The sequence below is a fragment of the Hypomesus nipponensis genome, chromosome 19 (assembly GCF_054491055.1).
Source record: "Hypomesus nipponensis isolate SF chromosome 19, ASM5449105v1, whole genome shotgun sequence".
NCBI classification, from domain to species: domain Eukaryota; kingdom Metazoa; phylum Chordata; class Actinopteri; order Osmeriformes; family Osmeridae; genus Hypomesus; species Hypomesus nipponensis.
In genome coordinates this window covers 3266595-3294209 of record NC_140379.1, presented here as the reverse complement: position 1 = coordinate 3294209, position 27615 = coordinate 3266595, and the positions used below count along the sequence as shown (strand labels likewise).

General features: G+C 48.3%; 1 protein-coding gene across 4 annotated transcripts; it reads left to right on the top strand.

The window, feature by feature from the left end:
* Nucleotides 1-902: 902 nt before the first annotated feature.
* On the top strand, nucleotides 903-19927 carry zdhhc1 (zDHHC palmitoyltransferase 1). 4 transcript variants are annotated; one of them, XM_084682274.1, is made up of 13 exons: nucleotides 915-2802; nucleotides 2893-3009; nucleotides 3153-3235; nucleotides 3497-3733; nucleotides 4106-4281; nucleotides 5499-5600; nucleotides 7027-7151; nucleotides 7604-7759; nucleotides 11162-11274; nucleotides 14321-14409; nucleotides 17808-17922; nucleotides 18145-18247; nucleotides 18532-19927. In XM_084682274.1, the coding sequence occupies exons 4-13, from the start codon at nucleotides 3515-3517 to the stop codon at nucleotides 19071-19073; spliced, it is 1740 nt and encodes a 579-aa protein (XP_084538400.1). In that variant the 5' UTR covers nucleotides 915-2802; nucleotides 2893-3009; nucleotides 3153-3235; nucleotides 3497-3514; the 3' UTR covers nucleotides 19074-19927. The 4 variants fall into 4 exon arrangements, with proteins under 4 accessions (XP_084538401.1, XP_084538400.1, XP_084538399.1 ...); XM_084682273.1 differs by lacking the exon at nucleotides 2893-3009; XM_084682272.1 differs by having other exon boundaries at nucleotides 915-3009.
* The last annotated feature ends 7688 nt before the right edge of the window (nucleotides 19928-27615 follow it).

Here is a 27615-nt window from a genome sequence, read left to right as displayed (position 1 = left end):
GGGATGTGTGTATGGTGTGTTTGATGTGTGTCTAATATCCTGCTGTTTGACTCTTTCCCTCTACAGTGTGTGTATGTCTGTCTGTATTTGATTGTGTGTGTGTGTGTGTGTGTATGTGTGTGTGTGTTTGTGTGTATGTGTGTGTGTGTTTGTGAGTGAGTGAAAGAGAAGGGGGGAAGATAAATAGAGAACGTGTGTGTCTGGCTGTGTGTGTCCGAGCATCTGTGTATGAATGCATGTACATGTGTGTGTGTGTCTGTGTGTGTGTGGTTGTGAGTGTGTGTGGATGTGTGTGTGGTTGTGAGTGTGTGTGGATGTGAGAGCAAATCTGCCAAAGGAAACCCAGATCCCTCCTGTCAGTAAAGGAGAGTCCAAACTTTCCATTGGGGAGAAGAAGGCCCCTTTTTGCCTCCCTAACACACTCACACAGACATACACACTCACACACACATACATACACATTCACTCACACACACACACACACATACATACATACACACAAACACATGCATTGGCTAAACTCTATATGGCCTGATCACCCAACATCTTGCCTAACCTTGCAAATTCATGGAAATAGCTTACATTGTTCAAAGCTCTGCTGGGTATTAACTGGCCGTGTCACTGAGTTTAAACAGCGTCAACTTCACAACCACACGTGCAGCGTTTCCAAAGATTACACAATGGCACACTCAGCACTCATACAACGCACGCACGCGCGCACACACACACACACACACACACACACACACTTAATTTATCTGTCTCTTATCCAAAGTTAATCCTTGCATCTCTCATTGGCCTCAAATGACCTGTTCAGAATCTCAACGGTGGCCAAGTCTCCGTCCGTCCTCCAGAAACACAGTGATGATAAACTGTTCCTTGGTGCTCTGACAAGGCCAGGGCCCTGGTTCGAGCTGTGCTCAGAGCAGGGAGGCCAGTGGGACAGCCTGCCTTCTTTTTTCACTGTAGGACACCTTCCTTTTTTCCTTTTCAGTTAATACGAATGTCCAGATGTCTCTGAGGTTGTCTCAGGAAACAGAGCACACACTGAACACACTGTCCCTCCCAGAGTCCCACTCAGCTCCACACTGCGACCCCTCTCTGCACCTCCTTGCCTGGGTGGGAGAAGCCAGGCCTGGAGGCAGGGTTAAGGGTCAGCATGGGGGGTTTTACAGGGGATGGAGATCCCCTCTTCCATTCTTCTTCTGCACCTCTTCCCATGCCCCTCATCTAGGAGGCCCCAAGATGAGTGATTTACAAGAGAGAAAGATGTCATGATTTGAAATATATATTTTTTATTGGGCAATTTTCTGTGGTTAGAATGGCGTTTCTGCTCTTTAGTGTGATTGACTGGTTGTAAAATCAGAGGCAGGAGGTCGTAACCCCCTGAATGATAAGTGAAGTGAACACTCAAAAGATTTCCCGCCAGTCATGGGATACGTGTTCTTATTGCGATCCCTGCTAAAAAAGCAGGCAGGGTCAAGGTCTGCATGTTGTTAAGAGTCACCCCACAGAACGTGGTAGAAAGCAAAGAAACAAAGTTTGCACTGACTAGAAACACATGGTTCAAGCCCAGACGAAAAAACACTGGCTTGTTCTCATGCGGTCTGCAATCATTCGAAATATAATTACTGGAAAATGGGAATGTACTTATTTGGAAAGCCCTTTAACACCTCTTTGAAAGATAAATGACACTACAAAGCATAGTTTGAGTTTTTTTTTGGTACAATGCATCCCTTATCTGCACTAAACGAGGCCTATAAAACCAATTACAAGGTTTAATAAATCAAGCCATTACAAGCCGTCTACTACTTCCTTGGTTTCTAAAGGCCAATATAACTTCTCTGTGCATGTCTATGTTTGAATGTGCAAGGGGGACACATTACAATGCAGCTGCCATTGCCATTGCATAAATACAGTTATCTTTCATACAGACGTACACAATATCTGGACACTAAAACTGCGTGTCGGCGATCCACCAACTGGAGACAGGACATATTTACAATTCTTCCTGTGCCGAGTATGTAAGGTAAAATGAAATTACAATAGGTTGCTCCTACCGGAGGAATCCTAATAAATCCAACAGAGAAAAGCATGAAACAGGAATGAAAGCTATGGCATACTACTGTACAGTACCGACAGGAGATTAGGTTGCCTCGGAATCTGAATGTATGATACAAATTTTAGGCTAATTCTGGCATCTAGTGGTACACTTGTGTAAGTGCTACCAGCAGTGGTTTATGGGCGAAACGCATGGTAGGTACTGATCTACGGTCTGTGTCTCATCTCAACACTTCGCCACGTAGTGGCGAACATAAAAAAAAATTCTGACTCCGAATCTGTGACTTCATAGGACCTCAGTGGCAAAGATTAATATGTAGCCTCGTCCAATAGCAATGGTAGCTGAGCCGTTACCAGGGAAACAGCGTAGCCAAGGGCTGTGAGTAGAGTCAAGAAGAGGATTTTTCAATGCACTTTGACTAGCTAGCTAAATAACACTGCTTACGTGTAACCTGTACCGTTATATGATATAATTAAAATATGATTTGGAGTGCAAGGTAGCTGATTGGTTCGCATCCAACAACGTTACCGAGCAAAATAAATGAGCTAGCGTTAGATAGCTAGCTAGCTATAGTTAACAGTACTGTAAGTAAATAACTAGCCTACTGTAAGGGGTAGCACTAGTTAGACAAGCTAGCTAACTGCAGCAAAAGCGTACAGCAAACAAACACAGCCAGTGTTTGTTAGCTTGCAGCATATAATCAAGCCTAGTCATCCACTGCCACCACTACAATACATAAGGTTGGTTACTTGTGTAAGGTAAATAATATATCGAGCCCTTTGAGAAGCTAGATTGTACCTTAGCTAATAGCTAACGTTAGCACATGTTAGCACGCTTTCTGACAGGCAATATCTAGCGAACCATATGGTGAGACTGAAAGCAGGCTATTCGCCCGGGTCGCTCGTCAGTTGTGGTTGCGCCTGTACTGTCGTCGGCAGCTTGCCACGGTACGGAATGTAACTAGTCTAACGTTGTAGCGGTGCAGTTGCTGTCTGTTGATGGAACAGGCATAACGTTTCAAGATTTGTCGAGAGAGATGGCTTGCTTGTTGACAACCCGCACCAGGCTAACGTTACCTCACACGTGCCAGGTTGTGATCACAGTCTAAAATGCCCCGGACAAAATCACCTCGTCGCCACCACATCATAGCACGATTCAACCCGCGTTGAAAAGGTGAGTAACTTTCGCCGTTTTCCTCTATTTGTCGACACATTTATTCAACACCAATCTAGTAGTTACCTGTCCATAAGTGCAGAATATAGAGCCACACTGAGGTATCCGTACTTTAGCAACTGTAAGACTATAACCGGCAATTAAATCTCTCCCACCCCACATCTCAACACGTAATTGGGAAGTCGATTCTATATGATCGGTCTGTAATTGTCAAAGTTCCATGACCAGACAGTGTTCCACTGTACGATTCTTTGCCCGCAGAAGGCCACCCCTCCCCCTATGGATGTGTGCAGTAAGAACCCCAATCGTACGGCCCCGGTAAGCGAGGGTGGCCCTCGGCGAGCCGACCTGCCCCTGTGCTCCCGCACCAACGGCTGGAGCTGGCCTCCCCATCCCTTTCAGCTCCTGGCCTGGATTCTCTATCTATACTTCGCTGTCACCGGCTTCGGAGTGTTCGTCCCCCTACTCCCTTCCCATTGGATACCAGCGGGCTATATTGTATCTTTTGCCGGGTCCTCGAGCCTGCTGCGCTGTTTGTAGCTCGTCGTGAAATGTGGATAGCTGCAGAGTTTGTGTCAGTCACTTCAGTCACCTCGCAGAATGTGTTACATATTCTATATATTCTATGTAGACATGTAGTTGGGGACAGTGTACGTTGTCGAAACGACCCATTGGAATACCATGAACCATTTTAATCATCAGACGCTCTTTTCCAGAGCGACTTACAGTAAGTTGTCTCAGTGTCAGAAATGATGTGTGTACGTACAAGAGACAGCGATAGAAACAGTGCATGCGTGAGTGTTAATAATGGGCACACGCACCCTAACTATATATATTTCCAAAACAACTGCTCCTTCACCCAGTCCCCAGTGCACAGGCATCATGTTCGTGTGTCACCTGTTTGTCCACCTGATGGCGGTTTCCATCGACCCTGCCGACTACAACGTGCGGGCCAAGAGCTACAAGGGCCCTGTGCCCGTCTTCGACCGGACCAAACACGCCCACGTCATCGAGAACTGCCATTGCTACCTCTGCGAAGTGGACGTGTGAGTCTCGCCGCCGTACATCTTCATGGATAATAAATAGACTTTATAGATCGTCATCAATAATAGATAGATGGGTGTCGTAGAAGGATAGGCACAAAAAGTAGGTTACCCTACATCGAGTCTGACACCGTTCTGCCTCTTTTAGCAGATATCAGAAATGCAATCCACTGATGTTGTCAGTGAAGGATCTCTGCCAGTTCTAGACTGGAGTTTCAATAATAAGCGCATTCAGCGGCGATGGGCGTTCGCCTGAAGGCTGTTCGTCATGATCATGCTTTCTGTACCGCACTGAAATTATTAAGGAGGAACCCCCCCCCAAAAAAAACATGAGTGAATTGAGGTCAGGTGAGCTGCCAGACAACGACAGCGTTCCCTAACCCTGTTGGCACTTCAGGCTTCGTAACAGGGTCAGTGGAGGGAGGGGTATTGGGGGGGGGGGGGGGGGGGGGTGGAGAAGGATAGAGGAGAGATGAGGAGGAGGAGAGAGATGAATGGACGATTGGCAGGCAGAAAAGGGAAACGAACGAGAGAGTTGAAAGGAAGGGCGAGAGAATTGTGAAGCAGGCTCTGCTGTTGATGTGGACGGAGGACCACGACGTGGGCAGTAGTCTGAGAGGAAGGAGGCGGAGGGGGAGGACAGGAAAAGGGTGTGGTGGGGGGATGAAAGCAGCGGATGCCAGCCTGGGGATGAAAGAAAGATGAGAGAGGGATGAGGAGGTGTCTGAAAGGGAGAGAAAGAGACTGAAGTAGTGGATTTTTACGCTCCGGTTCATAATGAAAAGCGCTAAGTGTGTTTGTAGAGTTCCTTCTCCTCCCTCCTCCGTCACCACCACCCTTTCTGCGCTGTCACTGCTAAACTACCAGTCGTTTTAGATTACTCACTCTGGTCTGCTGGGATTACAAACAGCAGCCGTAAGTAGGTTGCAGTAGAGATGGAAAATGTGCAAGCAATGTATGGGGTTTGTTTTCCATTTGAAACAAGTGCAAACACAGGTACATTGGTTCTGCACCTCCCGGCAATTAGACTATTATCCATCTAACCCACGTCCTATGTTGTGGTTTAAAATCTTAAATCGATGTTGTTTCATCCTAATGGTATGTGAGCATTTCTTCTAAACAACATAAATAAACGTGTGTGTGTGTGAGCATGCGTGTGTGTGTGTGTGTGAGCATGCGTGTATGTGTGATAAATGGATGCGCAATGCTTTCTGTTGCAGGGGCCCCAAATCGAAGCACTGCAGTGCCTGTAACAAGTGCGTGGCCACCTTTGACCACCACTGCAGGTGGCTCAACAACTGTGTGGGTAGCAGGAACTATTGGTGGGTCTCTCTTCTTCTCCTACTTTCTCACGCTCCCTTTCTTCTCCCTTTCTTTTCCCTCTCCCTCACTCTCTCACTCTCTCTCTCACTCTCTCTCACTCCCTCTCTATCTCCCTCCCTCTCTCACTCGCTCTCTCTCTCTCACTCTCTCTCACACTCTCTCACTCACTCTCTCTCACTCTCTCTCTCTCTTTCTCTCTCTCTCACTCTCTCTTGCGCCTGCTTCTCCTTTTACCATCTTAACCTCATCAGCTCGCCTGTTTTCTTCCTCCCGTATCCCTCCTTTCGTCTCATAGGACAGGGTCCATCACAGCTACTCAGGGCTGTGACGTCCTTAGACCAGCCAGTCCTCTAGGGGACCTGTCACAGTCCTCTAGGGGACCTGTCACATGCTCAAACACTCATGGATAAAGCACACCATACACAGGCTTGTAAATGTCACTTGTTTTTCTATCGTGCATTATTGAGAAAGGAATACGATAAGCCTCAGTCTAATCTAAGATGTATTATTTACAAACAGGGAACAGTGAACCCAAAACAACGTAGGTTGGGTTTTGCGTTTAGAGATTTTATTTTGCACAACATCACGAGAGGATCCCCCCCCCCCCCGTTGGCCTTGTAGAATATTCCGCGCTTGAAACAGAGCCATATCAGAATTGAGTTAGACCAGACTCTCATGCTTAGGGGCATTTTAGCGTAGCCACATGTTTTTAAGAGCACAAATGAAGTCACAGTTGTACATAATTTGATGCCCTTTCCTAAGAAACGCATACCAGATGTGGCCAACACATGAATAAATATATTGTGCTGTTGGTCATGATGATATCAGAATAATTAGACAGTAACCATAGTAAGGACCTAGCCCTAGCATAGTAAGGACCTAGCCCTAGCATAGTAAGGACCTAGCCCTAGCATAGTAAGGATCTAGCCCGAGCATAGTAAGGATCTAGCCGTAGCATAGTAAGGACCTAGCCTAGCATAGTAAGGATCTAGCCGTAGCATAATAAGGACCTAGCCCTAGCATAGTAAGGACCTAGCCCAAGCATAGTAAGGACCTAGCCCTAGGATAGTAAAGACCTAGCAGTAGCATAGTAAGGACCTAGCCCTAGGATAATAAAGACCTAGCCCTAGGATAGTAAAGACCTAGCAGTAGCATAGTAAGGACCTAGCCCTAGGATAATAAGGATCTATGCTTATGACCTGAGAGGGTAATCCTGTTTGATTATCATGTGCACTGCAGACCATATTCTTGCCTGTGTATGTGTGTGTTGTCCTACACCATGCTGGTCTGTTTAACTTCAACCTGGTGGTGGCAAAAAGAGGGATAAGGTCTAAGGTTAGCCCAAGAAAGAACATGGGCTAAATATAATTGCGTTAATTGGATTTGACCACCCCTGCCTAACCTCTCCTCCTTTCGCACCCCTAGGCTTTTCCTGAACAGTGTCATCTCCGCCCTGCTGGGGATATTCCTGGTGGTGGTCATAGCCAGCTACGTATTTATTGAATTCTTCCTGGATCCTTCCAAGCTGCGCACTGACAAACACTTTCAAGGTAAACATCAAAGCCCCTGTCACACATCGCTCTGCTGTTGCTTACAGTCACACACGATTGACGTTTCAGAACCTGTGCAAGAGGGCAATGGGTGTGAGTAGATATGTAAGTGTGAAATACAGTAAGTGTGTTTAAGGGGGAAATATACTAGGTGTGTTTAAGGATGAGAGGGTGGGGGAAAAAGTGAAAAAAAGAGAGAGAGAGAGATGCAGCAAGGGGCCAAGGCCAGATTTGAACCTAGGCCGCTTCTGTAAACTTGAAAGTAAACAACGTACAAATGTCAAAGTGTAGGCTTTCATTTAACCAGGGAAAAAACATTGAGACCTGGTTAAGAAAGGTAACATTTAAAAGTGACATCAACACACATGACTGGACATGCAACAAAAGCATGAGAAGCATCAGAGGCTTGCTGTGGCGTATCCGGCTGTGTCTCATCCCCTGTCCTGCTGCAGTGAAGAACGAGACGGTGGTGTGGTTCGTGTTCCTTCCTGTGGCGCCCGTCTCCACCGCGGGAGCGGCCATTCCTGCCATGGCCGGCATCACCGTGGCGATGGGCCTGCTCTGCGCCCTGCTGCTGGGCCATCTGCTCTGCTTCCACATCTACCTCAGTAAGTGTGGCTGGCCCTGTCTGTCTCTCTCTGGCCCTGTCTGTCTCTCTCTGGCCCTGTCTGTCTCTCTCTGGCCCTGCTTGTCTCTCTCTGGCCCTGTCTGTCTCTCTCTGGCCCTGCTTGTCTCTCTCTGGCCCTGTCTGTCTCTCTCTGGCCCTGCTTGTCTCTCTCTGGCCCTGCCTGTCTGTCTCTGGCCCCGCCTGTCTGTCTCTGGCCCCGCCTGTCTGTCTCTGGCCCCGCCTGTCTCTCTCTGGCCCCGCCTGTCTGTCTCTGGCCCCGCCTGTCTTTCTCTGGGCCTGCCTGTCTCTCTCTGGCCCTGCTTGTCTGTCTCTGGCCCTGCTTGTCTGTCTCTGGCCCTGCCTGTCTGTCTCTGGCCCCGCCTGTCTGTCTCTGGCCCCGCTTGTCTCTCTCTGGCCCTGCTTGTCTCTCTCTGGCCCTGCTTGTCTCTCTCTGGCCCTGTCTGTCTGTCTCTGGGCCTGCCTGTCTGGGCTTGTATCTGTTCTGTCTGTCTGTCTGGGCCTGTGTCTCTTCTGTCTGCCTGTCTGTCTGGGCCTGTGTCTCTTCTGTCTGCCTGTCTGTCTGGGCCTGTGTCTCTTCTGTCTGCCTGTCTGTCTGGGCCTGTGTCTCTTCTGTCTGCCTGTCTGTCTGGGCCTGTTTCTCTTCTGTCTGCCTGTCTGTCTGGGCCTGTGTCTCTTCTGTCTGTCTGTCTGGGCCTGTGTCTCTTCTGTCTGCCTGTCTGGGCCTGTGTCTCTTCTGCCTGCCTGTCTGTCTGGGCCTGTGTCTCTTCTGTCTGTCTGTCTGGGCCTGTTTCTCTTCTGTCTGCCTGTCTGTCTGGGCCTGTGTCTCTTCTGTCTGCCTGTCTGTCTGGGCCTGTGTCTCTTCTGTTCGTCGGTCTGGGCCTGTGTCTGTGCTGTCAGTCTGTTTGTGTCTGTGTTGCACTTTCATACTTGAATGATTTCCAAGCTCAAGCTCCCTTTTACAGAAGCCCATTCACACCTGACCAGCAGATATTCACTCAACTCTGAAGTACAGACTGCATCCTGAGTGATTCTGTACAATGTCCTATACTTCCTCGTACAGTGTGTTTTGTATGGAGAGCTGTAAGTCACACCGTACTCATCTAACCATGTCTGCAGAAGCAGCAATAGCACAAAACCTAATAAGAAATGGTCACTGTAAACATGACAACTACACCTCCTCCGCCCATACTCTCCTGAGCTCCTATGATAGCCAGCACAATAACTCCTATGATCTCACGCAACAGAATAGAGGGACTACGTTTGTGGAACAGTATGTGACTGACCCTACAGTGACCTGCTGGTGGTCAAACAGGCGTTGGTTCTGTGTGTGTGTTTGTGTGTAAGAATAAGTGAGGGTGTGTGTAAGAGAGGTTGGGTGTGTGTGTATGTGCTCATGCATGCGGTATTTGTGAGTGTGCATGTGCGTGTTTGTGTTTTTGCATGTGTGAGTGTGCTGTGGGTACTCTGTCAAATACCAGTTGGTTGAGACAGCGCTGACCGGTCAAGTGCTTGGCCTGGTTACCATGGACACCACAAGCACACGCTCACACCTTCTGATAACAGCCAATAATTCCCTCCTGTAGCAGGCTGCTGCTTTGTTTACACACACTAGGCTCTATTTAAATAAGCCTATCTCTTCCAATTAGCCTGATTTGACACATGCTCAAGGCCAAATACTGTTTGTGTGATCTCCTGTTCGACGAACAATGGCTTTTTTGTTGTTGTTGATAAACCTAAACCCAATTAATAATAATAATAATTGAGAAATAGTCAGTCGGTCCCCATCTTTGTCTTCATGTTCAAGCTTCAAGTCTACAGCCTAGCTTGTTTTCTCTCCCTGGATCTCCCCATCAAGTGCTCTTCCAGGGTAGCGACCAGTCTAGCTGTGCCCATGGCAGCGCCCAGTGGTCTCTTAGCATGGGGATCCACAGGGCCTACAAATGACTCGGTGTCGCACATGTCAATTAGCTAATTGGCGCGAGCACTGGCTGTGGGCAATGTCAGGGGAGGAGAAACACAAACACCAACAAAGAAACACACCACAGAGAAGATGAAGGGGCTACTTTTCATGTTAGGTAGAGGAGTGTGTAGGGTCTGGTTATCATGTTAGGTAGAGCAGTGTGTAGGGTCTGGTTATCATGTTAGGTAGAGCAGTGTATAGGGTAGGGTTATCATGTTAGGTAGAGCAGTGTGTAGGGTCTGGTTATCATGTTAGGTAGAGCAGTGTATAGGGTAGGGTTATCATGTTAGGTAGAGCAGTGTATAGGGTAGGGTTATCATGTTAGGTAGAGCAGTGTGTAGGCTCTGGTTATCATGTTAGGTAGAGCAGTGTGTTGGGTCTGGTTATCATGTTAGGAAAAGCAGTGTGTAGGGTAGGGTTATCATGTTAGGTAGAGCAGTGTATAGGGTAGGGTTATCATGTTAGGTAGAGCAGTGTATAGGGTAGGGTTATCATGTTAGGTAGAGCAGTGTGTAGGCTCTGGTTATCATGTTAGGTAGAGCAGTGTATAGGGTAGGGTTATCGTGTTAGGTAGAGCATTGTGTAGGGTATGGTTATCATGTTGGGTAGAGCAGTGTGTAGGGTCTGGTTATCATGTTAGGTAGAGCAGTGTGTTGGGTCTGGTTATCATGTTAGGTAGAGCAGTGTGTTGGGTCTGGTTATCATGTTAGGTAGAGCAGTGTGTTGGGTCTGGTTATCATGTTAGGTAGAGCAGTGTGTTGGGTCTGGTTATCATGTTAGGTAGAGCAGTGTGTAGGGTCTGGTTGTCATGTTAGGTAGAGCAGTGTGTAGGGTCTGGTTGTCATGTTAGGTAGAGCAGTGTGTAGGGTCTGGTTATCATGTTAGGTAGAGCAGTGTGTAGGGTCTGGTTGTCATGTTAGGTAGAGCAGTGTGTTGGGTCTGGTTATCATGTTAGGTAGAGCAGTGTGTAGGGTCTGGTTATCATGTTAGGTAGAGCAGTGTGTAGGGTCTGGTTGTCATGTTAGGTAGAGCAGTGTGTAGGGTCTGGTTATCATAGTAGGAAGAGGTGTGTGCGGACCAATTTCTTGTTGTTTAGATTTTTGAGGAAAAGTAAAGTACTTACTCATTTATTAATTTAAAGAAAAGTCAACTTCAGTGAGTTGTGGTATGTGAGGAGCTTCCACCAGGGGGCAGAAGAGAGAAGGCTGGAGACAGTTTTACCGGAGCATAGAACACCATGTGCGACCCAGTGTAGATGACAGATTGATTAAGTACAGAAATGACAGAGATTGGTGGTTAGTTCCATATCTCATGTACTGTACCTGTAGCCAGAAGACAGGTGTGTGTGTGTGTGGGAGGGGGCAGAGGGGTCTGTGAGCATGTGTGTGTGTGTGTTGACACTCCTCCCTCTCTCTTTTCCAGTGTGGAACAGGCTGAGCACCTTTGAGTACATCGTCAGGCAGCGCCATCGACAGGAAGCCAGAGACACCAGGAAAGACACGGAGGCTGGCCCTCCCAAACTGAACCTCATCAAGGTACAGCTCACTTCCTGCCGCGCCCTGCCAGTCACAAACTGAACCTCATCAAGGTACAGCTCACTTCCTGCCGCGCCCTGCCAGTCACAAACTGAACCTCATCAAGGTACAGTTCACTTCCTGCCGCGCCCTGCCAGTCACAAACTGAACCTCATCAAGGTACAGCTCACTTCCTGCCGCGCCCTGCCAGTCACAAGGCACCCGAGACGATCACGCTCACTGAAACGACCCCTGTCTGGTTGAGTCTCTTAACCCTTGTGTTCTCCTCGGGTCATCCTGACCCATCAGTCATTGTGACCCACCGTCGTTTGCAACAACTTTACTGCATACAAAAACAAAGTGAAGCATTTTCTTTTAACCGTTGAGCTGTCTCAGACCCCCCACATTGCAAAGGTTAAAAGAAAATTATTTTTTTTTGCTTTTGTATCGGGTAAAATTGGGTAAACACAACGATGGTTCGTTATGAACCTTTTGGTCATGTGACCCGAAGGCAGCACAAGGGTTAAACCTAATTGGGTTCCTACCCTCTCACTGTCAGGTAGGATTGGACCCTTACACCCACTGTGCCTACTCACCTTTCAGCACCTACTTCTCTAACTTCTCTTTCCCAGACACCATTAACCCTTGTGCTGCCTTCGGGTCACATGACCAAAAGGTTCATAACGAACCATCGTTGTGTTTACCCAATTTTACCCTATACAAAAGCAAATAAAAATAATTTTCTTTTCACCTTCGCAATGTGGGGGGTCTGAGACAGCCCAACGATTAAAAGAAAATGCTTCATTTTGTTTTTGTATGCGGTAAAGTTGTTGCAAACAACGGTGGGTCACAATGACTGATGGGTCTGAATGACTCGAGGAGAACACAAGGGTTAAGCCGCCTGGAGCGCACAGCTCTCATAACGTCTGTCTTTTATGACTAGACTAATGTCATTTGATGGCGATACCCACTTTGCCTAGCCATAGCAACAAATCACTTTGTCCTGACCTTTTGGTTGCCGTATGGCAGCCATTATGTTGTTGCTGCCTACCCTTTAAGATCCCTTTATTTCCTCCGATGCTATCAATTCATTCATACAGAGAGAGAACTTCCTGACAAAGGCACCGGACGAAATGATACTGATGTCGTGACGTATGACAACATCATTTCCCACAGTTCCCTCTACAGTCTAGTAACGTTGTCCTCGCCATTCGCTCCCCTCAACTCCACGTCTACAGTTCCCTTAAAGTGTTATCAGAGGATATCACTCACATTCAGGAGCTGAAACGGATACACCTGTAGTGAACACACACACACACACACACACACACACACACACACACACACACACAGGAAGCTTCCGGGACAAAGTTCATCCATCTTTAATGGGCTTCACAGGTCTGTATGTCCTAATTAGTGTGCTCAGATACCTGTTCTCTCCAATGACACTCTCGGTACATGTAGGCCCACACTCACACTGATGCATTGCAGTGCATGCACACTGCACAGCACCTTGGTTTATAGGACACGCAAAGCATCAAATTAAAGAAACTAGGGCATGCTGGTGTATTAAATGAAGGGATGATGTCACTCCTCATTGACACCTTCAGTCTCAAGCTTAAGGTTTCAGACAGCACCTACGTCGACATACCAAACTCAGCACACCGCTGAAGGTCAGTTGGTGCAACGTGCATATCAATTCACCCCAAAGCCAGGACGGTAGAGGTTATCCTCGGACACAGCTGTTGTGGGGCTACCGTAACCCATGGCGACCCGGCTGTTGTGTGCTGCGCTAATAAGACAGAGGGCTTGTCAGCACCTTATCTCTCTGTGTGTGTTTGTCCATCCTAGAACCACTAGAACATTCATCCGGAAACTTCTCCTGAGGATTCCTTCTAAAATGACGAGGAAATGACTAAATGGGACTCCCCTGTTGTTCAGTATAGGAAAGAACTGTGTATTGGTATGTGAGGGGGGGTTATGAGGTCACTTCCTCTTCCTGTGGAGCATGCCAGTGACCCAGTGCATTCCGGGAGCTGGTAAATCAGTAGGACTGCTAGAGAGGCTGCTGTGCTGAGTCATTTAGCTTGATGGGACTGAGGAGCCATGGAACCACACATACACTCAGCAGCCTTACCAAGGGAGGGCGCACAGAGCCCTCACACCCACCCCACAAACCCACACAGCGATCCCACGCAGGCAAGCCTCCAGCCTCAAGCCTCCAGCCTCAACAGTTTTGTGACACCGTCCCCGCACTAAAATACCTCACTGGCCATAAGCTGTCAGTGTGTTTATGGGACAAATGTTGCTTTTCACGGTGTTGTGTTTCAGTACGGATGACTGTTCACCGCACTCTGCCTGGGCCCAGACTCAAACCGCACAGACCGATAGGTTAAAACACTCTCCACCTCCTGTAGTGTAACGATCCTCAGACTCGATATGGACCCGGAGAGCTGACATACAAGCCCACTAGTTATTTTCTAACCAATGAAAGTCAAGTGTACCTCAGTTGCTAGCATCATTGTGTGTCAGAGCCAGGCACAGCAGTTTGTCTCAGACTGGCATGGATGGATGGCACAGCAGTTTGTCTCAGACTGGCATGGATGGATGGCACAGCAGTTTGTCTCAGACTGGCATGGATGGATGGCACAGCAGTTTGTCTCAGACTGGCATGGATGGATGGCACAGCAGTTTGTCTCAGACTGGCATGGATGGATGGGATGGCTGGATGGGATGGCTGGATGGGATGGATGGATGGGATGGCTGGATGGCTCGTGCCATTTGGACCCCAGCAGATTGAAGATGGGGAATGAGACCTGGTTGTGAGAAGGGGATGTTGAGACCATTTTAAAGCTTATAGCTAAACCCTCTGAAAAGTTCATACAGTTTCGGCCCTTCTGTTTTCCATCAGACAACGCTAACCGTCTAAAAGTGATGATGTCAACTCATACGCAATAAAAAAATAAATAAATAAAATATCCATATGGTCTACATAGTTGTGTGTGTGTAGCTAACAAACTATTAACTTTCTATCTCTTTTCTCTGTTTCTGTTTTCCTCTCTTTTAGGATGTAAGCTATTCAGGGACATTGGGCTATACCAACCCTGAGGTGGAGGTGGAGGACCCTACCATTATGGGAGCCAGAGGGGGTCCAGAGTAAGATATCTATTTTATATTTTTATTAACGTGCCAATTTTTTTTTATTATATTATTATTCTCCGGAGGACAGTGGTGTTAATACTGAAAGGGCTTTCTCGTAGTTTTTACTGGCTGCTATTGGTCACCCTCACACTAAATTGTCGTTGGCAGGCTGTAGTTTTTTTAGACGTAATTCAGTCTATCCACCAACACCTCATTAAAGTAAAATAATTTAAATCACTTTTTAAAGGCTTTCCTCTCAGCCTGTGAAAAATGTTGTTTCATGACAAAACCACAAGATGATGCCCAGTGGTACCAGAGAACTTAAAGGCACAGACAGTCAAGTGAAACTGGAGTGATATAACAATATAAAATTATAAAAGTTGGGACATTTGAAATTGGACTGTGATTCCAGAATGTGGTGTGAGTGAGTAATAGTATTAGTGTTGTTTGACCACAGTTCAATTAGTGTTCTTTGTGCCAGAGCGTTGGGTTGCCAGGGATGTGAGTAATCCCTTCTTCTGTGCATGTTCTTAATTTTCTTCAGTCTCAAGAAAATGCAGACCGATAATAGAAAAACAACCCAAACCATATTGACATGCACAATTGTTTCTAAATCCCATCGTTTATGTGTCAACAGACTCAAGAGTTCAGACATGAGAGAACTGAGTTGTGGGTTGGAAGTAGTCTGTGTTTATGGAGCACCTGCACATCTTCAAAGTGTCCTCCTTCCAGTTTTAGCCTATAATCGTAGAAAATCAGTAGATAGTCCTCACTGGAGGCTGGTCCTCCCTGGAGGCTGGTCCTCCTTGAGGCTGGGTCCTCCCTAGAGGCTCGTCCTTCCTCAAGGCTGGGTCCTCCCTGGAGGCTGGTCCTCCCTGGAGGCTGGTCCTCCCTGGAGGCTGGTCCTCCCTGGAGGCTGGTCCTCCCTGGAGGCTGGTCCTCCTCAAGGCTGGGTCCTCCCTGGAGGCTGGTCCTCCCTGGAGGCTGGTCCTCCTCGAGGCTGGGTCCACCCTGGAAGCTGGTCCTCCTCGAGGCTGGGTCCTCCCTGAAGGCTGGCCCTCCCTAGAGGCTGGTCCTCCCTCGAGGCTGGGTCCTCCTTGAGGCTGGGTCCTCCCTAGAGGCTCGTCCTTCCTCGAGGCTGGGTCCTCCCTGGAGGCTGGTCCTCCCTGGAGGCTGGTCCTCCCTGGAGGCTGGTCCTCCCTGGAGGCTGGTCCTCCTCAAGGCTGGGTCCTCCCTGGAGGCTGGTCCTCCTCGAGGCTGGGTCCACCCTGGAGGCTGGTCCTCCTCGAGGCTGGGTCCTCCCTGAAGGCTGGCCCTCCCTAGAGGCTGGTCCTCCCTCGAGGCTGGTCCTCCCTAGAGGCTGGGTGCTCCCTGAAGGCTAGTCCTCCTCGAGGCTGGGTCCTCCCTGGAGGCTGGTCCTCCCTGGAGGCTGGTCCTCCCTGAAGGCTGGTCCTCCCTGAAGGCTGGTCCTCCCTGAAGGCTGGTCCTCCCTAGAGGCTGGGTCCTCCCTGAAGGCTGGCCCTCCCTGGAGGCTGGTCCTCCCTAGAGGCTAGGTCCATGCACGTTTCATAACACACGGTAAACATCTTCAAAGCACATTAGCTGTAATTTAGCTCTAGAGAGAAAAACGCGGTGTTCCCATGTCCGTCGCCACAGCAACCATTTGTCTTTTGTGAAAACAAATTGTGCAAAAAAAATCCCCCATGACTTAAATGACACACTGAGGAGGCAGGGCCGGGGGTAAAAAAAAAAAGGAAAAGAGGTCTGGGACGGTAGACCCTCAGTGAGATTGAATGAAGGGAGAAGCTTCACGTGTTAGTCAGTAGCAGGCGGCCACATCATAAATAACCACCACACACACCCAGACTTTAGTAATAGATTCACATCCTGGGCTAAATGGCTCATTTAAGGCAGGGACCATTAGCTGCTTAGCTTCTTGCCTCTCTCCTGGCAAGGCTCTGATTTCAGAGGTGCGTGAGTGAATAGGAGAAAGAGCCACAATGAAGGCAATGTTTTTTATTTTTAGGCTGCCTGCAGGACTCAGGGCCAAGCACTACAAATCAGGACCGGGCCCACAGAGACACTTATTTACAGAAACAGCCCTCAAAACCCTCCCAACTGAAGGGGCTTGAAGGCGAAACTATCAAACACAATTAAGTTTGATGTATAATTTGATTTCTTATGACCTTCACAAGCTTCTTAGTGCACCTGTACAGTCGGTACATATACTTTAGGTTTAACTGCTGATAGACACCTCAGTGTTCAGAAGTCTTATGAGGAGAATGCATACCTAAGGCGTGTGTGTTTGTGTGCAGGCCCAAAGCCAAAACCAACATGACTTCAGGGCAATACACGCCTACTATGTGTGTTTGTCTTACAGTGGGGTTTACTCTGCAGTCTTAGGTGGGCAAACACCTAGAGATGTGTCTGCAGCATTAGTAAGGCCTGAGTAGCTTGGAGCATAGGTCTATTTATTACTACTGATAAATTGAAAAAACGTTTTCTTTGTTGGCTATGCCATTTCAAATAAATGTGCTTGGAGCATTCCGACATTTAATACTCCTTTCCCTGTCAATGTTGGTAACTTGGTAACACAGTGATGTCGCAACCTAAATATTCCCCAGTTTTGGAAACTCATTCTGGACATCTGTAAAGGCCACACATTGCAGACCTGACCAAATCCGTTTTGCACACCAGAATTTGACTTAAAACCGCCACATCGCTGAAACAGGATAGTTGCGCAGCATGCGAAACATTAGCGTTTCACCCTAATGGACCCACATCTGTTCCTGTGATAATATTTTGAATGGGCTGGTTTGGCAACACGGCGCAGTAAAGATACCTTATCCCTCAGCTGTTGTCATGGTTGCTGTTGTGTTCCGTTGTTGCGGAGCTAGCTAGCTGAACACTAACAGACATTTTTTCTTCTCGAACCACAAACATTCTTGTTTCTCGGCGGCAAAGCTGTGTCAAGTCAGGCCCGTTCATAACTCAACACCACTTAAGCGTCCAGTAAAAGTTTGTTTAACTAGGAAGGTAGCTTAACGAGCGCATCGATGCAGCCGTCCCACAATCTCCGGAGCAGCGGCGCCCGCTTCGTATTCCTCCAGTCAAAAGGGCTTCTGGGAATTGGTGTTTAGTTAACTAGCCGCACTAATACAGGAGGAAACACTTTGTAAGGAGAGGGGGGAAAAAGGTTGAACCGTAAAAAGCAGCAGACTTGAACTGTACTAGATCTGTCTGCAGCCATATGTGCTTTGTCATCCCAGTTGTGATTTATGCTCTTGGTGCACAGAGTTGACAAGCTTGTGTTGTAAGCATATGTGTCGTAAGTTCTCCATCAGTGTGTGTGTGTGTGTGTGTGTGTGTGTGTGTGGCAACTTCCCCATGGCTGTGTGTGTGTTGTGTCTCAGGTTCTATGGCAACGGGAGGGTGAGGAGTTTGTCCAGCAGGGCTGCAGAAGAGGAGGCTCTGCCCAGTGTGTCTGCAGAGAGCATGTTAGCTCAGAGGCCTCAAAAACGGACGCAGGTGAGGAGGAAACCGCACCCGGGCTGCACACTGACACAGACCCCCCTCCCACACACACACACACACACACACACAGTGCACCCAGATAAGGGAAGTGGAGGCAAACTCTCACGTAGCAGGTCTAAGTGACCGCTACCATCATTCATACTGTGTGGTCATGGTTGATGCTGTGCGGTCATGGTTGATGCTGTGTGGTCATGGTTGATGCTGTTGGTTCTGCAGAAGAAGAAGAAGAAGGTTCACAAGGTGCCGGCAGAGGTGATCAACGACCGCTCCACTGAGACCAGCAGCAACAGGGAGCCAGCCTTCAACACTGCAGAGCCTGGTGAGGACCACACACACACACACACACACACACACACACACACACACACACACACACACACTGTAGATGCTTGCTGTGTGTATGCCATAGCTGGGTTCCGAGTTCTTCCTTGTCTGGAAACTACACCAGGAAGTACTCTGCTCCCATTGTCCAGTTGTTTCCTCCCTTGTGTCTGAGTCCACTTGTGTGTGTCGTCCTGTCGTCGCCAGACTCGTACTGTGTTATTCTCCGCTAGCAGGGTGTCGTGAGTAGTGACTGTGTTGTTCCCATCCTGTCGTCTCCAGTAGAGCCCAGCAGTGTAACAGCTATTCCCACGACCGTGTCCCTGAACCAGAGGCTCCCCTTCCCAGCCTTCCCCCTGCGGGCTTCCCTGCCCCCCCTGGCCCCCGGCCTCCCCGTCCGGGCAGCAGGGCCCCCTGCTGAGTACCACTCTGACTCCGCAGAGTCGCTGGAAGAGATCCCCGTGGCGCTGGCCCGGCTGGGCACCTCCTCCGCGGCGGGGAGGGCGTCCTCGGGAGGGGAGGACGACGCCCCCGCCGCCGCCTCGTCCTCGCAGCGAGCCCTGCCGTTACCCGCCATGAGCAGGCTCCTCCCCCTGCCCTCGCCGCAGCCCCGGGCCAGGAGGAAGACCTCGTCCGTGTGGGAAGGCAGGGCGGCGGAGCAGAGGTTTGAGATGACGGCCGCCCACGCCCCCAGCGTGTTCGTCAGCCGGAGCAGCGGGGAGCCTCTGGAGCCCCTCGGCGACAGCAGGGGCCTGGGGGGAAGACGCAAGCGGGCCCCCCGTCGAGCCCTGGACCAGCCAGGCTCCAGGACACAGGCCCCTTGATGACTTAGACCAACCCAGGACGGAGCACCGCTCCCTGGGCACTGGTGGGTCGTGGCAGGGTTCTGGGAGGGTTGGGTGTCTGGCTGGTTTGGATGCAAGGCCTACGAGAGCAGAGACCATCTCTTGGAGTAGCATCGAGTCTTGACACAACCTATGCAAACACCGCAGAAGAGAAGCCACTGTCTGGACAGTACGTGTGTGTGGGAGTAAATCTTCCCCAGTTACCATTCATTAACTTTTATAACCACCATACAATCCAATACTCTTATGACTTTGTACACTTGGATCATGTATTCTGTTTATCACTTGAACTCTTTGGCGTTGGCACAACAATCGTAATTGAAGCGCAGCTTTTTTGTATTACTCCTATTTATTCATATTTAAACATTGGATGCCAAAGGTTTAATCCTGTCGTCAGTCTTTATAAATGAAGGACTATGTACATTTGTACTGTATGTAACTTAACTTTTTTTGTCCCCAGGTCTACACTTTGTTACTGAAACCTTAATTTTATATGACTTTTTCATAATGACGCCACTTAAATGTGTAAGTTTTTTTTTTTTTTTTTTAAGGGAGTCTCGTTTGTGACTTGCTATTCAAAATGTTATGGTGACTATCTGTTGCCTAGATACCCACATCATCACGTCTTTCAGCGGAACTCATAGAGTCACAGAACGATGGCAGCTTACAAACTGTCACGTTGCTAGGACGATGGCAGTTGACACCGTCACGTTGCGTCTTCAAATCCACTTTGTTGAGAATGTTCACCATGAATGGCTTCTAAAGCCCCATTACATTTTTCTACTGCTCACGCACCATCAATAAACAGGCGGGGCTCCGCCCCCAGCAATGTGTCTTCCTTGTTTGTTTTCTCGTATGGTGGATGACACCGGGTTTCACCGGACAATAGCAGCTAGACTAGAGCTTCAGCGCTCAGCTTCAATCTCTGTTTCACTGGCATGCCATGCATTCCTCATACAGTACCAGTTAAAAGTTTGGACACATTTTCTCATGTGTCCAAACTTTTGACTGGTACTGTACACACCAAAACACACACAGATACAAACACACATATACACATACTGGTACACACACACACACACAGATACACATCATGTACAGTACATGTCAAAAGTTTTGACACATTTTCCCATGGCATGTGTCTGGTACTGTATCTCATTCACTCATGTTTTAACTGGGTGCCAAAAAAGCAGCTGGGGTATTGGACTTGTTAAAAACGTTCTCCCTGGGAGATTTGCTTGCATCTCAATGGTGCTGGGAAGCCCACATACACCCTCCGAAGAGAGCGCAAGATGGGTTAGGTTGTTGGTTAGTTTCTCATTACAATCTCATTAATTGGTGAAGTTAATTGGTTGGCTTATTTGAGGTTGAATATTTAGGTAAAGATCAGGTGCCTCGATTCCTGAAGTTCTTAAAACAAAAAAATGGTGTGGTGCAATAAGTACCCTTTAGCAGTTTCAAGTTTTTAATATATCTAATGTAATTCTATGTTCTACATAACTATAAATAAAGAAAAAAAATCTACTTGATTTAGTGTAGCATTATAAGCAAAGAGGGCAAAAGTAACACATCATTCACTCAAGTAGAAGTACTGATACTCATGTTTATAAAGACTGGTAAAAGTTGAAGTACTGACTACACGTTTTCACTCAAGTTAAAGAAGTATGAGTCTGAAATGTATTTAAGCTAAATGTAGCCATGACTACCACTTGTTTTACTGTCATGCTGGTAACAACATAAGTGTAATAAGTCTAATAAAAGGGTAACACCTTGTAACAACAGTGTAAAGATGGCAAAATGCATCCCCCAAGTCTCCCCCTGTTAGCAAGGTCAAGAGTTAGGATTATGTTCACAGCTAACTAGAACTAGCAGGTTAACCCTACCCATTATTGAGCAGTTGGTTAGCCTTAGCCAAGAAGACAGAGAGAGAGGGGAGAATGTGGGGAGAGAGAGGGAGGGAGTGTGTGAGACAGTCATCTCCACGGTGTGCTGGTGCATAAAGTACAGGAATGAAGTATTGGTACTACATTACTTCCCATCTCTGATTACAAGGTTAGCGCCAAAGGTGTGGTTGTCAGAGGTTGGGTTGCCAGGTTTGATTGAATGTGGCCTCCAGTTAAGACTTTGAAAGATGTCAAATCATAAATAAATAAAAAACACAGTATCCTTTTGTTGTATCATGTTCACTTGGGAGTATATCTGTCCATGCAAGTGCTCAGATATATTTCAGCATTGAACATTGGACTTGGGGCTGACTCTGAACTGTTTTCCAAGTCATTGATTTAAAATCAGTTGGATGAGGCCTGCAGGAGAATTTAGAACAAGTTCTACTTTTTAAATGGCAAGTATTTACTATTAGTAAGTTGACCCTCCCTCCCATGCAGAGGTGTACGGAAGAACGTCAAGTCCCTGTCCCTGTCTCTCTCCCCCTCTCTCCCTTCCTCTGTCTCCCTCTCTCTCTCTCTCCCTTCCTTTCTCTCTCCCTTCCTCTCTCTCCCTTCCTCTCTCTCCCTTCCTCTCTCTCCCTTCCTCTCTCTCCCTTCCTGTCGGTTGCTGCGTGCAGTGTTTTCTAGTGTGTATTGTTGTGCTGGGAAAGTTGACTCTGGCACTGTCCCCCCTCCACCCCCCTCCCCTCCCACTTCGGCTCAGCTGGCTACCGCATCGCCACCCCGGCCCCTGCGGGAAGCCCAGGGCGGTGGGGGAGGGTTACCGAGGCAACGGGAACACTACGACATCATAACAGTGTCAATCACAGTCCTGGCCCTGAGAACTCAAAGCATGTGGCGGTGTGTGTCCACAGAGAGAGAGAGAGAGAGAGAGAGAGAGAGAGAGAGAGAGAGAGAGAGAGAGAGAGAGAGAGAGAGAGAGAGAGAGAGATCTGACAGGCCAGACTCTCTCTCTCTTACCGGTTAGTGTGGCTACTGGAGAGTAGCTTAATCATCTGGGGCTTTGCAAAAGTGTTCACATGTGCACATTCTTAGGATAGCTTCTAAGCAAACCTCTTCTTCATGTGACCCTGCCGGAGAGCCACGGCCAACAAGCGTCAATCAACTGTCTCGGTGCGTAAACATGAATACCACACACAGATTTTATTACGCTTTTGCATACATTTCCTGGTGTTGAATTTGGAAAGGGTGTGTATGTGTGTGTGTTTGTGGTAGATGGCATCAGCGCTGAAATGTGTGATTGTGAAATTGATGTGTGTTTTGCTGTTGCTAAGTTTACCCTGAGAGGCAACCATCAAGTCTGTTTTTCTCTCCTATCACAGATCCCAGACCCAGTTCCTTCACCTCACTTCTCCTTTTATGATCTCCGTAGCAATCTCCAAGGATTCATCAAACCACCCCGAAGTTTGGGTTTGTGTGGAGGTGATTGTCTGTGTGTGTGGATGTGTGTGTTTGTATGTGGAGGCATGTGTGTGTGTGTGTGTTCATAATGTGCCAGCAGAACAAACCACTGATGACGTGCAGATCAAAACCACGTGCTGATGTCGCATGCATGTACACACATACGTATGCACTCACCCATCCACACACACGTACACTCACTCACACACCTGCACTCACACACACACCTGCACTCACACACACACCTGCACACACACACACACCTGCACACACACACACACCTGCACACACACACACACATGTACACTCACACACACATGTACACTCACTTACGCACAGAAGAAAGAACCTCAGGGAAGTTAGATAAATCCTCACTCACATTTTTATACACACGCACACCCTGTATAAAGCTACACACACCTCTGCACAAAGACATGCACACACAAATATATGAACACACACACACACACACACACTCCATGAATCTGCTGTTTAAGTTTGAGCCCCATGTGAGTGCAATCTGGGTCTCCATTCCCCTGCACAGGTCGTTTTATTAAAGCTGTAAAACATTTACTCCGGGTGCACACGTCCATCACCCGGGGTTTTAGTGCAAGAATGTGCCCTGGCCAGATAGTTGAGCTTATCTGTGTGTTTTTTTGGACGGGTGGTTTGTCTTTATTTATTTATTTGGTTCTATTTGCTGTTACTGGTTCCCTTGGAAACATCTCCTGTCTGTCTTCCTCGTGGGCCGGGCGGGTGCGGGTCACCATGGTGACGCCCCGGACAACAAAGCCTGGAACTACGATGGCCATAATGTCTCATGGCATTTTCGGCCTTCGTCTATGCCCCGTCCCTCAATCCCCTTATTAGGCCCCTCCCATGCATGTACAGTGATGCTGCTTCAGAAACAAGCCACCATTGGCAGCAGGATCATGTCACTAACCACCCCCTCACCCCTCTGGTGTTGAACAGTAGTCCCCGGATGGTGACCGGACATTCACCCAACATTCACCCATTGTCGGCTTGCTAACTGGGCAGTGGCAGGAGGCTGCCCTGTAGGTGGGGGTGGTAGGGGATAGGCTGCCCTGTAGGTGGGGGTGTTAGGGGATAGGCTGCCCTGTAGGTGGGGGTGGTAGGGGATAGGCTGCCCTGTAGGTGGGGGTGGTAGGGGATAGGCTGCCCTGTAGGTGGGGGTGGTAGAGCTACACTGGTCCAGGTTCAGACTTCTGCTTTGTTCTGGACCTTTTGTTCCTCTGTACTGTGGAGGTCGACATCTGTTTCCTCTCTCTAACCCCTACCCCCTCTAATCTCCTCCTTTCCCCCCCGCTCCTCTCTCTCTCTCTCTCTCTCTCTCTCTCTCCCTCTCTCCCTCTCTCCCTCTCTCCCTCTCTCCCTCTCTCCTCCCGTTCCATCACAGAGCCAAAATGAGCTAATAATGAGGCATGGTGAGAGTTCCTCAAATGACAGAGGAGACTTAAAGAAAGAGAAGAGAGGAAAAGCAGAGATGGAGTGGGGAATAAGCAAGTGCAGGTTGTGTTGTCATGTCAACAACAGCAGACTCTGGGGGCGCCCTGGTGGCTAACCGGGTAAGGGTGAGGACCACCGAGTAAGGGCGAGGGCTGTTTCCTGCACGTCTCACTCTCCCCTACATTTCCTGTTACTTTATAACTATCACAATTTAAGCAAAAATGCCTTGATATATATATTTATCTTGAAATAAATAGAAGCAGACTTGATGACTAACTACTAGTGAGTCACAAGGCCACGACAGACTCTACTAATATGACCTCACTGGTAAACAGGAAATGGCACTGGCCAAAGAGCCCTGCAGCCTAGTACTACCACCAAGGAGGCCTGAAAGGCCTGTTACACTGATTATTGACCCAAATAGCGAGTCTTTGCTATTGTACACTCTGTGTACACTCTGTAGCTACCAGAAAATGTAAGGAGTAGGGTTATTTTGGCAAGGTTACTTGAACTGATCTCAATGTTCAACGTCAGTACAATGACACAATCTCTGAACAAAGAAGATTCTTTGAACGATCATTCACACACACCCCATTTATTTTCTCAAAACAAACCTTTCAAGTACTTCCAAAGTCACTCTTTACCCTTTTCTCAAACGTTTGGAAATGTCTAAAACAGAACTTGGGAAAAGGCATTTGAGCTCTTTTACAATACTGGCTTGATTCAGGTGGTTTTCACAGGGGTGTTGCTGTGTATGGAGTGGTGTTTATGGACCATGCAGAGTCATCTGCAGCCAGCCAAAGGCTGCTTCACCCCGACACAGAGACGCCCCCGAGACATGCTCATCCTCTCGCACATCCTCCATCCTGCTCCCAGTCCAACTGGACCAGCGCAGGATATGACATCATTAGTGTGGAGGCCTGTGTGTGTGTCCTCGGTTGTGTGTCTGTGTGTGTACGTGGTTGTGTGTGTGTGTGTGTGAGTGTGTGTGTACACTGACCACATCCTCTCTGGCTGATACTGTCTAGTACTAAGAGAGAGGCATACATGATGAGGGCCCTGATGCACCAAGATCACAAAATCTTCGCTTTCACAATTACACCAATAACATCAAACTCCTTTCCCGTTTGAAATGGGATTGCCTGTGGTGCTCTGCTGGATCTACTATAAATCTGCTGATCCCTAGAAACAGTCAACGATACATAAATACACCTGTGCTGAATTGTACATGTTGCCATGCCTACCCTATCTAAACATCTGCCCATCTGCAAGAGTTTCAAAGCACCACTCTCAACAACAACAAAAAAACACCCACCCCCACAGGCATCCATTCCACACACTAGCATGGCTCCTTTACAGTCTCCCCCAGGCCTGAACTGATATCTCCTCATCCCCCCCCTCCCCCTCCCCCGTGACTCTCCTGCTCAGTGACTCTCCTGCTCAGTGACTCTCCTGCTCAGTGACTCTCCTGCTCAGTGACTCTCCTGCTCAGTGACTCTCCTGCTCAGTGACTCTCTTGCTCAGTGACTCTCCTGCTCAGTGACTCTCCTGCTCAGTGAGTCTCCTGCTCAGTGAGTCTCCTGCTCAGTGACTCTCCTGCTCAGTGACTCTCCTGCTCAGTGACTCTCCTGCTCAGTGAGTCTCCTGCTCAGTGACTCTCCTGCTCAGTGACTCTCCAGCTCAGTGACTCTCCTGCTCAGTAACTCTCCTGTGTCTGGCTGGCGGCGTCAGACGAAGCTGCTCTCTCCGCGGCCCCGCCCTGAATGTGACCCCTGGCAGAGCAGCAGTCAGGGAATCATTATGTCATTAGCTGCTTATATTGAATGGCAACAAAGCAAACAGTGTAGCTTGGGGGAAGCGGGGTGTGGACAGGGGTGGTGGGGGGGGGCAGGAAGGTGGAGCGGGGAGCTGTTTATGTGGCAGGGCTGGGACGCAGAAAGACTTCACAGAGATGTATCCACTGTTTACAATACTATGAGAATGCAAGTATGAAAAGCCTCGCTAGAATAGATGTATTGTACCCGAAGCATGTGTGGCACACTGGTTTTACCTGTAAACACAGAGTCCAGCACACGTCTGTGGAGACATCTGGGACTTGGGAGGAGGGTTTAAACAAGGTCACAACCAAGGGGCGTATTTGGACAGGAAACCATGGTGACTGTTCTGCAGATAGACTGGTTCTCTCTCTCTCTCTGGTGATTCAGATAGACTGGGTCTCTCTCTCTCTGGTAATTCAGATAGACTGGGTCTCTCTCTCTCTGGTGATTCAGATAGACTGGGTCTCTCTCTCTCTGGTGATTCAGATGGACTGGGTCTCTCTCTCTCTGGTGATTCAGATAGACTGGTTCTCTTTCTCTCTGGTGCTTCAGATAGACTGGGTCTCTCTCTCTAGTCTCTCTCTCTGGTAGAGATGGCTTCACAGCCAGGACTGGCTGGGTAATGAGACTGGCTGGGTAATGAGGGGAAATTAGGCTTCATGGTCCAGTTCTCCAAGGTGAGAAGGGGCCTGTTCACATTTTCCTTTGAAAGTCAGAACACGCACCTATGGTCTGTGCAGACTTGGGCGTGTGTGTCAAAACTGTTCTTTTTTGTGTATACTCCCACGTGCAAAAACACACACACACATTCACAAAGACTCTCTCTCTGTCACGCACACACATGCCCACTCACTCTCTGTTCTCCTTAATTCTCTTCTTGCGCCAAACAAGAGAGCGAGACACACAAACACACACGTTCACATGGGGGAATGATGAGGCAGGGGGATGTGTATTTTAAGGAAGTGGAGATTAACTATGAGCCAGCATTAAAACCCAGGATTTGTTTATAACATCCCAGACCATTAACTGCTGGGACTGATTCCAGATGGGTAGTCTTGAGGGTTTTTTTTTCCTCTGCCCCTGATTAGAACCAGAGATAATTAAAACACATCAGGATGACATCAGGCTGCACTGCCTCATCGCTGGCTAAGGCGTGTTCTGATGTCTTGTGCCAGTGTGTTTAAACAAATGGAGGTACTCCTCTCTAGATGGAGGGAGGGAGGGAGGGGCAGAGGGAGGGGATGCCCTGGAAAAAATTGTGTGCTTTCAGGTTGGTGCCAATAGTATGTGTGTGTGTGTGTGTGTGTGAGGTTCTCGGTCTGCCTTGTCTAGCTCTGGTGTAATGGTGGAATACAACCAATAAATATAAAAAGTTTAAAGATAATTTTTTTTTTATGTTTCCGGATGGTAGGACAGTAAAGGAAGAAGCCATAAAAATAAAATAAAAACATATAATCTAAACTTCCATCTCCCAAATTACGAGTGATTCATTGTGTGTTTTGTTGATATGTTAAAAATGTTTACCCTATCACTCACCCGCCCTGTCCATGTGGCGTCCAGAACAACAAGCAGACGGGGCCCGATACCCAGGTACCCCTCACCTCACCTCCTGGGAAGTACCCAGGTACCCCTCACCTCACCTCCTGGGAAGTACCCAGGTACCCCTCACCTCACCTCCTGGGAAGTACCCAGGTACCCCTCACCTCACCTCCTGGGAAGTACCCCCTTCCCTGAGACTTGCCCCAGAACGGCCTCACTTCAGGCTCCCTCCGTGCCTCCATGTTACGTTTACATTTCAGTCGTTAACTCATCACTCTCACTCATCACCTCAGACTGCAGCTCCACCTCCCATCTGAGGAACCCAGAAGAACTGCCTGTTCCACATACCAG